The 14,485-nt window shown below is 41.0% G+C and overlaps 1 protein-coding gene across 2 annotated transcripts in view; it reads left to right on the forward strand.

Annotated features, from left to right (window-relative positions):
* Positions 1-4,849: 4,849 nt before the first annotated feature.
* Med13l (mediator complex subunit 13L) overlaps positions 4,850-14,485 on the forward strand; it is a 301,062-nt gene continuing 291,426 nt past the window's right edge. For both annotated transcript variants that reach the window (XM_027949108.2, XM_071616977.1), the window contains exon 1: positions 4,850-5,007. In XM_027949108.2, the coding sequence (XP_027804909.1) occupies positions 4,936-5,007 (72 nt within the window). In that variant the 5' untranslated portion in view covers positions 4,850-4,935. The remainder of the gene's footprint in view (positions 5,008-14,485) is intronic.

Here is a 14,485-nt window from a genome sequence, read left to right on the forward strand (position 1 = left end):
AAAAAATTCTTTAGAAACCTTTTTCAAGTTGTGTTGGCCAGTCTGAGTACAGAGGAGGCAACATGTTGACTTTGGTTATCTCAGTTGCATAAAGAGATTATCATTCTTTGGGAGGGGTATGCTTCTGTATTGTTGGGCTTCCTAGGACTGCCATCCTATATTGGTTGTTGGCACTAAAATAAATCTAATTAAAGATATGCTAAAGGGAAAACATTTCCAAATGCTGTGACTGGGTGACACTTTCCCTCTTATGAGGCTGGATGGGTGACTTGTGATTGTGTAATTTACTGATCACTACTTTTGGGGCCGGCACTGTACTGAGGACCACTCTGGGAGGTCCATGTATAGGAAGAAATGCTGGTCATGCGGGTTAAATGACCTGCTCCAGGCTGCACAGTCAGGAGACTACAGAGTGGAGATTGGAGCCCAGGTGGGTTTTACTCAGAAGCAATATTCTTAACTCCTACAAAATGTTCCCACCCTGCAGCTGTGGCAGTTTCCTGTGGTCTTTCTAATAGACAGTTCCTCCTCTGGTCATATTTTCTGCTTCCATTTTCTCTCTGCCATTACATTTGGTAACTGTGAAAGGGAACTAACCCGTCATCATCAGAATAAGACCCAAGACCTGTGCAGAATGGAGCCTCTGTTTCCTGCCTAGACAGTAAGTAGGCTTTCTCTTAAATGGGGAAACTAAGTCATGCGGATGCCTAGGAGGTGCCTCCACGTAGGGAACTGGGCCCAGAAGTCCTTGTGCTTGGTTCCTTGCTACTTCCTATCAGTCAGTTGATGGCTTTTGTTTGTTGTTAATCTTATCTCCTGAGGTTTCCCTGACTCCCCCCCCCCCCCCCTTGGTTTGTCTATTGAGTAAGAACTCTGTGGATCTTTATCAGTAATCTCAACTGTGCAGAGAGTCAAAGAACGTTCTTGCTAGAAATGACCTGCAGGATCACCCGGGTGGCCGCTTTCACACACAAGGAAAGTGAAGCCCAGAGAGGTCGAGTGGCTTGTCAGACAATAGGTTGCTCAGTGGTGTATCTGACACTGGAACCCAGGTCCCCTGGGTTCTCATTCTGTACTCTTGTTGCCAGGGCAATCACCTGCAAGCATTTCTAGTTACTTCTCTTCCACTTTGGGGCCTTGGCTTTGACAAGGAAATTTCCTTGGAGGAGGGTATTTATTTATTTATTTATTGGGATTTTGTTTTATTTGCTTTTTAATTTACTTTTTATGGTGCCATTTGATTGCTTGTTCTCAATTTTATTGATTTTTGTTGTTCATCACTTATGCATTGAATAGGTAATATATGCATTTGGTGTAGAAACAAAAAGAAAAAAGAAAATGCAAACAGTACAGTGAAAAGTAATTCCTCTTTCTACCCCAATTCCCAGTCCTCCAGCTCCCCTCCCTAGAGGCAACTAGTGTTACCAGCAGCTCTTGTTAACCTTCCAGAGATAGTTCAATTAATAATCTACATTGGAAGTTATTCTGTATTAGGACACGTAGCGCTCATTATTTTTAATGGATGCATGGGATTAAATTATTTTGTTAGCTAGTCCTCAAATGATGTGCAGTTTTTGTTTTGTTTCCAGTTTTTGTCCTCAAACAATGCTATAGTTCATACCCTTACGCCACATGACTTGATACATCTGTATAAGGATCTCAGTAGGCTAAACTTCTTGAAGTAGGATTACTGGGTCAAAGGGTATGTGCATTATAATGTTGACATAACAGTCTTCAAACAGACATCCAAAGGTAGAGTGCTAATTTATATTTCCACTGACAGTATATGAAGGCTCTATTTCTCTTCACATTTTTCTAAACTTTATTTAATTTTTAATTTTTTTGTAGTTCTGGGGATTGAAGCCAGGGGCTCTCTATCACTGAGCTACATCTCCATCTTTCTTAACTTTTTATTTAGAGACAGGGTCTGGTTAAGCTGTCCAGGCTGACTTTGAACTTGGGAACCTTCTGCCTCAGCCACAGAGTGATCACAGGCATGCACCACATTTGTCTGAACTTTTAAAATATTGTCAAATATTGTGTTTTTCTCAAGATGAATATCTTAGTTGGCTTTGGCCGTTCTAACAAATCCCCACAGAATGTGTGGCTGAAACAACAGAAATTTATTTTACGCATTTTTAAAGGTGGAAGTCCAAGATCAAGGTGCAGGCCCATTTGGTTCCTGGTGAGGCCCTCTTCTTAGTGATGCTTTCATGTGGCAGGAAGAGAGAGAAGCAAGCTTTCTCAAGTCCCTTCTTATAAGAGCATCAGTCCCATCCTAAGAGCCCCACCCCTATGCTAATTACCGCCCCAAATCAGCATCTCTAAATACCATTATAATAGCTATTAGGATTTCTTTCTTTCTTTCCTCCTCTTCTTCTGTACTGGGGATTGGACCCCCAGGGTGCTCTAACTCTGAGCTGCATCCTCAACCCTTTTTAGTTTTTGAGACAGGATGTCCCTGAGTTGCCCAAGCTGGCTTTGGACCTGTGATCCTCCTGCCTCAGCCTCCTGAGTTGCTGGGATTACAGGTGTGTGCTGCTGTGCCCAGTGATGATTAGGGTTCCAATATGGGACACAAACCTTAAGTGAGGTTGAGCATCTTTTTAAAGCCAGTCTGGCCTATTTTTATACACTGTCCAAGTCCTTTGTTTTTTTTGCTCTGGAGTCCTTTAAAATTTTTTCTTCTATTCCAGCTTCCTGAAGAACGACAACTTGGTGAACACTGTGTAGGATGAAGTCCTCCTGGGATGTAAATAAATGAAATCTGGATATGATGGGCCATCACACCATCTAATTGCTCAACCCAAGTAACATCACATATGTTGATGAAGTGTTTCAGCTTTTTTTTTTTCCCCTAAACACTTTCATCAATGGTATCTTAATAAAAATTCATGACATTGGCCTGAGGTCAGCAGGTCAGCAGGTCAGCAATTAGGATCCCTTTTTTGACAGATTAGGAAATGAGGCTAAGAAAGTTAAACCCTGTTGGTCAGATTAACATGACCAGAGACAGCAAAGCCAGCTAGTGGCATCTTTCCTGAAGTCTTCTGAATTCATGCTTGGGCTTGAGCCACACCATAACTGTGAGAGCTTGGAGATGTCACTGCACACCTCTGAGTGTCCTTTAGGACAGTCTAAGCATAATAACAGTATTGAGGTGGTTGTTTTGATGATTATATTAAATGATGTAGGTATATTCCTCCTAACATTGTCCCAGTGGGTGATGACAGTGTCAGCCATGGTAATACATACTTTAACCAGCTCTTGTGTCTTGCTTTAGCAGTGTTTGAGGCAGTTCCAAAGCTCAATTTATGTCTCAAGATTTCTCTCCTTTTGTTAAACTCCTTGATTTCTCCCCTTCCTCTCTGTAAGTGGAAGTTTTCTCCTCCTCATCTTGAGGGTTGGGAGAGAGCCACCTCATACCAGCACTCCTCCGGATTCCCAGGCCATATACTTTCAGGAAATGTTGGTTATTGAATGAACGGAGCCAAGAGGGAGGGTCTGCTCTCAAGTAAGTCTGAGCACAGTACCTGGCAGTTACAGTAGATTCTGGCACACAGCAAGATCTCAGGAAACGTTTATGTGCAATGAATGAATGCACACACTAAGAGTGAAGGACTCCAAAAAGCATTTCGGGATCAAATGCACAGCACCTCGTACCCTTTGAGAGATCCGTGGGTGAGGCACATAAACCCAGCACAAGAGCTTGGCTTCGCTGTGCATGTATGTGTTAGTGGGTTCGAATCCCGCGACCTCGGGCAAGTGACTTAATCTCTTTGTGTTTCAGTTTTCTCTTTGGTAAACGGCGGACGGCGGCGTGAGGTTTCGATAAGACACTCCCCAAAGCTCGCAGACCTGCTAGCCACAGCGAGCCCCTGCCACGCCGGCCGGCTTCAGCCAGGGCCCTGCGGTCGCAACGGGCGTGCCCAGGGCTTGCGGTCCCCGGCCCCCAAGGATCCGTGCCCCACAAGGGGCCGGGCGCCCAGGCAGGGCCCCCGCAGCAGCCCCCGGCCGGCAGTCCCCCGCCCGCGGAGAGCCCGGCCGCCCGCACTTCTTTCTCTCCCTGCCGTCTCCCTCCCTCTTCCCGGCCTGAGGATCCGCCGCGCTCGGCTCAGCAGCGCCTCCCCCGAGCTGCCGCCGCCGCCGCTGCCGCTCCCGGCCCCTCCCCCGCCCTCCCTGCCCCCCCGCGCGGCCGGCGCCCGTCACGTGACGCAGCCCCAGCCAATGGCGGGCCGAGCCGCGGTCGGCGGCCGCCATTGCTGTCAGAGCGAGCGAGCCCGGGGAGGGAGGAGAAGCGAGGCTGACTGGGGAGGAGGGGGGGGTGGGGGAGGAAGAGGAAGGAGGGGACGTCGCTCGGCTGCCGGGGTCGCCCGCTGGCTTCGTCCGCACCCCCCCCTTCGCGAGTTCGCGCTCCGCGGCGGCGGCGGCTCCGAGGCGGCGGCGGCGGCTCCGGGGCTCGCCTCCCCTCACGCGCCGGCGGGGGCCGAGGGGGAGTCGGTGGCTGGAGATAAACAAGGCGTCGGCAGCGGCGGCGGCTGAGGAACAGGGAAGGCGGAGGCGGCGGCCGGCCCTCAGCGCCGGCCCGGGAGGCAGCGGCGGCCCTGAGAGGCGGGGAGGGCGCCGGGCCGCGCGGACAGCGCCCCCCGCCGCCGCCGGAGCCCCAGCCGCCGCCGCCGCCGCCCGAGCAGGAAGGAGCCGCGCGGCCGCCGCGGACCCCCCCGCCGGCCCGGGCCCGCCGTCCCCGGCGCGGCGTCGCCGCGGCGCCTCCCGCCCGCCCGCCGGCCCTCCCGCCGGCCCTCCCGCCCTTCTCCGGCGGCGGCGGCGGCCCGGCCGCCCGGCGCTCCTCCGCGAGGCGCCGCCGCCCGGCCCGGCCTCGCCTCGGACGCCTCGCTCCGACATGCCCCGCTCTGGCGGCCGGGCTCGCGGAGGATCATGACTGCGGCAGCGAACTGGGTGGCGAACGGGGCGAGCTTGGAGGATTGTCACTCCAACCTCTTCTCGCTGGTGAGTAGCCGGGCTGCGGGGAGGGGGCTGTGCCGGGGGGGGGGGTCCCCGACCTCCGCCGCCGACCAACTTTCTCCTCCCGCCGCCGGGACTTCGCCCCTCCCTCGCCTCTCCCCGCTGTTCGCCTCTCGCCGATTCTCCCCCTTTTGGATCGTCTCTCCCTCGCCTTGGATCCCATCCAGTGTTTATTTGGCTCTTTAAAAATCATTTGTGAGCGCGGCGCTCGGCGTGGAATTTGCATGTGGAAGTCTCAAAGCTGCGGATTCTGGTCGCACTTCGAACGCCCACCCTCTGTTGCCATCACACCCCCCTTCTCCTCCCATTCCCCCCCCCCCCCCTTTTTTTTCCCTAAATGTGGAAGGCTTTTGCCTTGTGCTGCCCGCGCCTGCGATCAGCAGCCTCGTCCCCCCTTGTCGGATCGGCCGGCCGGCCGGCCGCTCGCCCGCCTGCCTTTTGAATTTTTTTAAAAATTCCATAATGACACCTGCAATTTCGCTCGAAAACAGTTGATTGAATGCGATTGTGTCAGTAAAGGACTCTTGCACCCGAAGCTCCCGCGATTGTAAACATGGACAGCCGCCTGCCTCTCGGGTCTTACTACGCTGGAGAGCCGTAAAGCCATTGCACCGAGCCGACGGAAGGTGGAGAAAGCTTTTTCTTCTTTCTCTCCTCCTGTGTCTTTTAAAAACTGTTTTCTCTATCCTTACAAATCCACACACACACACAAAAAAGCAACAAGCTGGGCGGTTTGATAACATCGCTTTTATCTGCCTTCGCCTCTCGTGCTCTCTTCTCTCTGATAATTGACAACTTTTCCTTCGGATTTGCATCGCCTGCCTCAATCTTGAAGCAGTTAGGGTGTCAATTGTTCTCCTGGAAGCCTGGCACCCGACGACGGCGTCTAGATTCATCGAAATTAAAAATGTATAGGGCTCCAGCAACTCTTTCCTGGCGGTGGCAGTGACATTTGGTGGTAAATGCCATCTTTGCTTTTTATTGGGTCGTATTACCTAGCTCTGAAAACATTCACGTTGTTAAACCTGGCGTTTAGACTAATAATTGCAGTGCGTGGTCTTTAAATATGTGCTTTGTGCATGAGTTACTGTATGTATAGCTATGTGCCTGGGAGAGTACGAATTTGTTTAAATATTGAGCAAAGATTTGTAAACAGATGTAAGGCAATTATGTTTCAAGCGTAGAATATAATTGGAAAATTGGCTGAATGGTTTATTTGATTTAGCCTTAAAAAAACTCTACTTATTTTAAGTTGTGTACCCTGTTTTTTTTTTTTTTGGAGGGGGGGCTGCCTTTTGGAGATCAAGCATTTTGGAAGTTATTTTCAGTAACCCCTGCTGTAGATAGAAGCATTATTTCCTCTTAATCCTTGTTTACATTGGATAAATAATTTAGTGTTCAAATTGTAATTAGTTACATTTAATTATGGGTGGCATAAGATGGCTTTTTTTTTTTCCCCAAGTCTAGAGGAGAAATACAAATTCTTGCCAACTTTTCAAGTGGAAGCGTTATTTTATTAAGTGTGTTAGTTTTTATGCACATAAAAAAACCCCTTGATTTTTACCTATGAACACTGAATAGACAGTATCATTGCTTCCACTGGAGTAATATCAGGCTAATTTTTTAATCAAACATTTTTATTTAAAAATGTAATCTTAAAATTTGATAATAAGATTTGATTCTTCCTCGTAGTTTTGTAGTAATTTTCCCTTGATTTTTTTTTTTTTCCCCCTATGTGGGCATAAAACTCTGCCTCTTTTTTCCTCCCCCAGTCTATCATTTAGTATTAGGTTCAGGGACTTTCACAGATCAGCAAATGTATTGATTAAGGGGTATTTAAAATGGTTTTTGTTTGGTGGCCAGTGACTACATTGACACTTTTACAGGTAATTAAAATAACCAAGTAGACCTGTAATAGTGAGGAGAGACTCCCAAATTGCCATATATCATGCTGACTAGTAATGGCTTGTATATATGTGGCTAATTTATATACAGTAAATTTTGTAGACAAAGTAGCCAATCTTTTGGATCATTTTTTTAAGCTTAAATAAGGATGATAATGTTATAGAGCTGATAATGTTATAGAGCTGATAATATTATAGATAATGTTATAGATACTTGAGATTCTTATGGAGAAACAGTTTGTAGAAGAGGATTCTGTACTTGGACTTTGACAGGAAACAAAGGTTTATGCTTTGGATATTTCTCCTCTAAACCTCTTTAAATCAAGAAATTGATTTTTGAATATACTTTAAAAAGACAATTACTTTTTAGATAGCAACTTTGATATGCAGAACCACAGAAATGCTTAGTTTTTTTTTTTTTTTTAAAGGACTATAGAATGTTTATATTTCCTTGTATGTGGAAGGTGAGTTGGTGCTATTTAAAATTTATTTTTGAATCAGTTAAAGATCTGACTATTGTAAATTTTTTTGATTTCAAACAGAATTTTTCCTATTATATACAGCAACAACCTAGACTATTAAAAATAGTCTAAAAATTGCATAGAATTGTCAATTCCAAAGGAGATATTATAATCACTTGTTATATAAGAACTCTTAACGTTAAAAAAAATTATATATATATGTATATATAATGTGTGTGTGTGTGTGTGTGTGGATGTACGTATGTATTTGACCTGCAGTTTGTTAATTTTTTGGGAAAGTATTGTTTCTTGAGAATTTATCTAGAAATTCACCTTAGTGTAGATTGAAATATAAGCTTGAGATTAAAGTTCTGTATGGCAGTAATGACCCACCTACTTTCTATTACCTCAAGGTGGTCATTATGGCTTAGCAAAAGTTGATTATGCAATCAGGTGCCTTAAGATTTTTGCTAGTCTTTTGCTTTGTTTTCAGATTTTCTACTGCATGGCATCAAATTTCCTGAATTCTCTTTTCAACCTCCATTCCCCTTTCCTAAGCTGTGAAAAATGCCATGGGTATATATGATTAGGTCATTGTAGGTGTTTCTCATTTTTACTGCTGTGAGATGTATAGCTACTGCATTAAATACACGCCTGGCTGTGCCTTTGTGACTTAAAACTGTTTTCTCATGCTGTTCATCACATTTCTGGATGACTTTTGTTATATATTCACTCGGTTATAATTCAGTTTAAGTGTGTTAAATCTACCTTTTGGAAAGTGTAACAGTGCACCCTGTGGTATGTGAACTCACTCTTATGGGAAGACATAATTTCCAGATGTTAAGTGTATATTTATTTTTGTTTCTCTATTAAGATAGCATGGAGAAAGTGATTTTGTGCCCTTTAGCTAGATTAAGTATGCACTCTTGGACTTGAGAAGAGTGATCTCTGATTCTTAGATGTTTGCTCCACATTCATATTGTTTTATTTGCTTAGAGTCTTCCTTACTGTGAATAGTTGAGTGATGATCCCAAGTTCTTACAGAATTAAAATACATGCACATACATTAGTATAGCTTTTTTATTGAGCAGCAATCATTTTATATTTGAAGCTTTTAAGATAATCAGATGATCTAATTTCTCTTAAGAGATTTTTTTTTTCCTTTCAGAAAGGAAAGATAGTTGTAAGCATAGAAACTTTGAAATCTGTACTCTTGAGTGGGAGTCAAGTGGGGAGGATTGTCCAATGAAAGTAAGGAAAAGTGAATAATTTCTCTGATCTTTTAAAGTGCCAAAATACTATATACAGTATTTTTCATCCCACTTTGCAATTTTTTTATTTATACATTAAGCATCTTTTTTTAGGACCATGCATTTTCTTTAGTGAAAATATTTGTAATTTGCTAATATGTGTTTTCTGTTCAGCATTTGTTGTTAGCACATGGTGTTACAGTATTTATATATTTTTAATAGCAATAATTGCCAGCCGGTAATAGTTGCCATATTAACCTTCAATTGCTAGTAAATATTTTTAAGTACATAATAGACAGCAATTTAAGGGAGAGTGTAGCAGTTTACAGGACCATTTTAAAGAGCCATTTGTACGTGTGATGAGTTCATAATTTTAAAGAGAAAATAATGTACCTAGGACCTGTACGCTACAAATATTTTGTGGTGCTATTGCTTGAAGTGCTCCTTGGGAAGAAGTTAGGTTGGGCCTGTTTCTTTTTCTTTGTGAGAATAATTGGAATTGGAGTATGTTTAGGACAATAGTATTTGTTGAGTTTATGCCAGGCGCTTATGTAGCTTATCATTTCCTTTGGAATGCTCAGGTCATTTTTTTTCATGAATGTATTAGGTATTTATTTGGAAGAAAAATCTCTTAAGGAATTCCTTCAAATAACATTAAGTTATAGTTTTGGATTATATTAATTAGTTAAGGAAAAAATTGATTGATCTTTTTTGTTCACTGGCTAATTTAGCTTAGTTAATTGTGAGCTAATTGTATTCATCAAATACCTTCAGAGATCTCTGCTATCCTGAGATTAATAAAGATAAAATTGAGGTGAAACTCTTTATCTCAGTGTAAATAGTATTGAGATTGTTTATCTGGATTTTTTTTAATGAATAGTTCATTTAGCTATCAAAGTTTGATTCAAAGATAAATTTAGATGTTTTTTGAAATATTTATTTTAGATAATAACGATAACAACAACAACAGTGTTGTCTTTCTTTAATTGTAGAAGTTCTGATTTTATTTTTTTTGAAAGAGGATGATTTATTTCACAGGAGCTAGCCATTGAGAGAAATTAGGCAAAGCTTATGAAAATAGTAATATAGTTGAATGTTAGGCATTATTAGTGATCTGTGCATTGCAGCCATTTATTACAAACATGAGGAAAAGATTTCTTCAATATTGCTGTTAGTGCCATTATTAAGATATTTTTATGTACAAATCTGTTTTACAAACTGTGTGTTGTAAAACTGTAGTGTGGTTTACCAGGTTTTCTATTTTATCATTTTATAAACATTTCTATTTCAAGAAATTACATTTAATGCATTGCAAAGTGAGGTAATTAGGAAACCTAAAATGTGCCTGTGTGGTATAGTTAAAAAATCTACAAATAAACACATCTACATATTGTTTTATAGGACTTGCTTAGAGTTCTAGAATTAGCCAATCAATATTTATAATGTATTCTTGGAGTTTAGGCCTTTTTTCCCCTCTTGAGTTGTTTTTAACTTCTTTCTGATTCTGTTCAGATAATTTCCTTTTATAGTATATTCTTTCATTGTTTATTTGAAAGATTTGAAGGTGTTAGCTTTGTTCTGTTGGGGGAATTCACTTCATTACATAGGGGAAATTATATTCTATTAATCTTGGTAAATATTAACATAAACGAGGAATAGTAAATTCAGACTCGTTTGCATGTATGAAATATGCATGCTTGCCCAATTTTTGTTTAGTGTACTCACTGTGTACATCAGCATAGTTTTCTATCCTTGTTTTAGTTGATATAAAATAGTTCTAAATTCTGTTAAAATGTTGTGATTGATGTTTATTTCAGTGACAGTTCCCCTACGCTACTACATTGTATTGTTATTTTCCTTTTTTGAAGACTGTCATTTAGAACAGATTTTTTAAAAAATATTTATTTATTTATTTAAGTTTTCAGCGGACACAACATCTTTGTTTGTATGTGGTGCTGAGGATCGAACCCAGGCCGCACGCATGCCAGGCGAGCGCGCTACCGCTTGAGTCACATCCCCAGCCCCCAGATTTTTAATCCTCATAAATTTGCTGTAATAGTCCACCTTTAGGAAATTTTGTTTTACTTGTATTTATTTTAGCTATGTTTGTAGAAGTAGAGTTTTCCTTTTTTTAATATTTATTTTTTAGTTTTAGGTGGACACAATATATTTATTTTACATTTATATGGTGCTGAGGATTGAACCCAGTGCTGCGTGCATGCTAGGTGAGCACTCTACCACCGAGCCCCAGCCCCAACCCCGAGTTTTCCTTTTTTAAGCTAATAAAATATCCGGATCTAGTCTTAAAAACTGACTTTTTTTTCTTAGATGAAAATTAGGAGAATATTTTATTGGCATGTCTGTACTCTGTTTTATTGTGTATGTTTCTGAATGTTTATTTTCTCACTCTAGATGAACTGTGGTAGATTACTGGAACTATATTTCTAGCCAGGGGCAGTGGTGCCTGTCTGTCGTGCTAAGTGACTCTGGAGGCTGAGGAAGGAGGATCACAAGTTCTACATCAGCCTAGGCTAAGATTTCAGGCTAGTGAGACCCTCTCAAAGTAAAGAATTTAAATGTAGCTCACTGGCAAAGTGCTCCTAGGTTCAATTCCCAGCACCGTAAAAGGGGAAAAAAAAATCATCTATTTCACAGTATTTCTGCTACTGTGAAGTAGCACAGTGCTGGTGACAGCTTTCTACACTTTTTACTTTTTTCAGTACAGTAAAATTCTACTACTGTTAAAGGAACCTTGTAGGTTAATATTAAAATTTCATTTATTTAAACTAAAATTTAATTTTAGTTTAAATTTGTTGCTCTAACTTAACAACTGGAAGGGTAAAGAATCTTGCAGGTGAATTTTCTTTTTTTTAAAGGGTAAAGTAAAGAATCTTGCAGGTGATTTTCTTCTTTTTTTCTTGTAATTGGTTATATTTGACATTTATTTGATATTAAAATTAAATTTAAGAAAAATATTTGTTTAAAATAAACTATGGATAGAATTTTTATAATATTGAGTGGAAATTTAAAAAAAGGTCTCTTAAACTTTATGAAAATTACTGTGCTCTTTTCCCCTCCTCCAGAGACCATTGATCAATTTTATGAGGAAATATTTTTTGAGGATGCATGAAGCTTCTTCATATTTCCAGATTATTTCATTAAATAAGGAAGATGCTTAAGTACCTCTGAGTTTAAGAGCTAAAATAGGTATACCAGTAGGTATGACAGAGTGTTGGCCATTCTCATGATTGAATCTTAGTGTCCTGAAGAGAAAGAAGGGAAGAACAGAACAGTGGGACATTTGGGACAGTTTTGTGCATGCATGTATGTCTGGCACAGTTCCACTCATTTTTTAAAATAGTTCAGATGTCGCCTCCTCTGTGAAGCTCTCAGGCAGAGCTACTCACTCAGGCTCCTGTTATGTACCCTGACAGGTAGAGGAACTTCCGAAGGGCAGACGCCCTTTCAGTATTTGGTGCTCATTAACTCTTTGCTAAATGAATGACTATTATCTTCTCCATTCCATAAGGGAGTTTTCAGTGCCCATTTGGGTTCTGATCATAAAATGCTGTTTTTATTTTTACTTATTGATATTTAGTTCTGTCTTCTGAATATGTATTATCTAGGCTGAATGTGCTGCAGCTTGGCAATATTTTAGATTAGTTCTTGAAAATCTGCATTAGGGAGAATGCCAATTCATCATGAGATGTGTTCTTATCATACCTCAAAGGAATAGGAGTTGAGTTTGTGTTGGATTTTCTGTAGTAGGCAAACTATAGATTTTGGAATCTGTTGGAATTTTGTTTGGGTCTTAATCCAGAATTCCTTCCCTTTCATTCTTTAGCTGGATAGGGGGACTATCATTCAACTTTTACTTATAAGATTACTTTTTCTGAGCCCTGTAAAATGGGCAATGAACTGGTAATAGGGAAATTGAGTTGTTTTCTAAATTTTACTAGTAACTAGCCAAGTCAGGTTGGCTATGTAATGATTCTGTGCCTCAGTTTCTCAAACATATTGGAAATATGGAGGGCAAGAGGTATGAAAAAAATCACCTCGAGTACCTTTTAAGGATGACTAGATAATGTTCTTTCATAAAAAAAGATGTCAAGGGAAGTTATAGAAAAGCCCCAGGCTGTTAACCAGGTAGTTGGAATGAATTAACTTGTTTTAAATATAGCAATTGTGTTGTAATTGTACTTTTTGTATTTTTGTACCTTTTTTTGAGATGGCTGAGGATTAAATTGAAGAACTTCTTGTCTTTTTCCTTATAAATAAGCCGTGTTTGAGAAGAAAAACTTGAACTTCATCTTTAGATGTTACAACTTTTCTTTTGTGTGTATGATCTTTAAGGTTTTGGGAGATGTTGCTGCACCAACTCTGAGCTATAATTGACTGAGACTAGGAATTGAACTGTGGCTCTTATTTGGTAGTTTAAGCTATTAATTCCTTGGCAGCTTTGGAGTGCTCTTTGAACTTTAAATAGCAGTTCTATTAACATTTTGAGATTTGTCTCAGGGAATGTCAGAAATAGTACTTAATAAATATATTTGTCTTCTAAAGACCAAATCATGTTTTAGTCTGACACGCATGTCACAACCCTTACTATGTTTTGAACAGAGAGAAGTCAACTACTGGCTAATTTTTCTTTTCCGTTTAATAATGTGGCAGTATCTAAAAATATTTAGCCCTTGTTGAAGGAAGGAAAGCCCTCCCACAAATCTGTAGTTTTTTCTATTAGTCATGTTGACTATGAATAGTGGCGTTTCAGTTTTATCCAGAAGTTTAGAATTTTATGTATAGAGTATCTCCAAATTCCAAAATATTAGAAAAAGTTAATTTGTAAGTTTGTTTTCACAAAAAATGCTCCTTGACTTCTGTTAGATAAACAATGGTCTCGTTACCTTTACTTAATTATGTATGTTACAGAACTCAAATGCTGTTTTTGGCAGCATTTTTGTGGGAATGAACTCAGGAGCACTTTTGCTCAGCCTCTAGCCTGGGCAGTGGGAGTAGGCACTCCCTAACTCATCCTCTGCTCTGGGCAGTGGGTGGGATCCTTCACTAGCTCCCGACCCTCTTCTAGGCCTTTGAAAGAGAGGGTTGGAGACTGTTGAGAGGAGAGTATGGCTCCCAGTGGGATGAGCACATTTTCCCATCTTTTTGTGTAGGGGTTTGTGCTGCTTTCTCTTTATCGATACCCTTTTATTATAATGTTGAGAACAGTGGCGGGTCCTGTGGTGTCATCAGGAAAGAGTTAGTCTTTCTTTGTCTTAGCTTTTCCTTTCCCTTCACACATCCCTAGAAACAAACTGTCCACTTGCTATTTTAAGTGGTAAATGAGAACTTTTGAGACTCAGTGAAATGAAAAAGGGTGAGATTGGTTAGGGTAGCCAGTGAAATAATATTTAGAATTGTTAATATTTTGTATGCTATGCTTGAGAAATATAAGACAAGTATAATTCATTTAGGAATGGAGTACATAAGAAATGATTAAAATATAGCTTGGCCTTAAAAAAGAGTAAGGGTCTGATAGGTGCAGAAAAGTTCTACATTTAGGATTTGATTTCTAAGATTTTATATGTCAAGTATAAAGAGAGAGCTAAATGGATTGGATTACATGACATGTTATAGCCAGAAAGACCCAGAAGGGGACTCTTAAATAGGATCTTGAAGGAATGAATGGACATGACTTGTTAGAGAGAAGTGAGAGCGCATTCTTTGGAAGCTTTGTCAACAACTCCGTATATCTGAGGATTTAACCCAGGGTTACTTTACCATTGACCCCCCCCCCACCCCCACCCCGCCTCCTTTTTTTTTTTTTTTTTAAATTTTGAGACTGTATCGC

Source organism: Marmota flaviventris, chromosome 1 (genome assembly GCF_047511675.1).
Source record: "Marmota flaviventris isolate mMarFla1 chromosome 1, mMarFla1.hap1, whole genome shotgun sequence".
Taxonomy (NCBI): domain Eukaryota; kingdom Metazoa; phylum Chordata; class Mammalia; order Rodentia; family Sciuridae; genus Marmota; species Marmota flaviventris.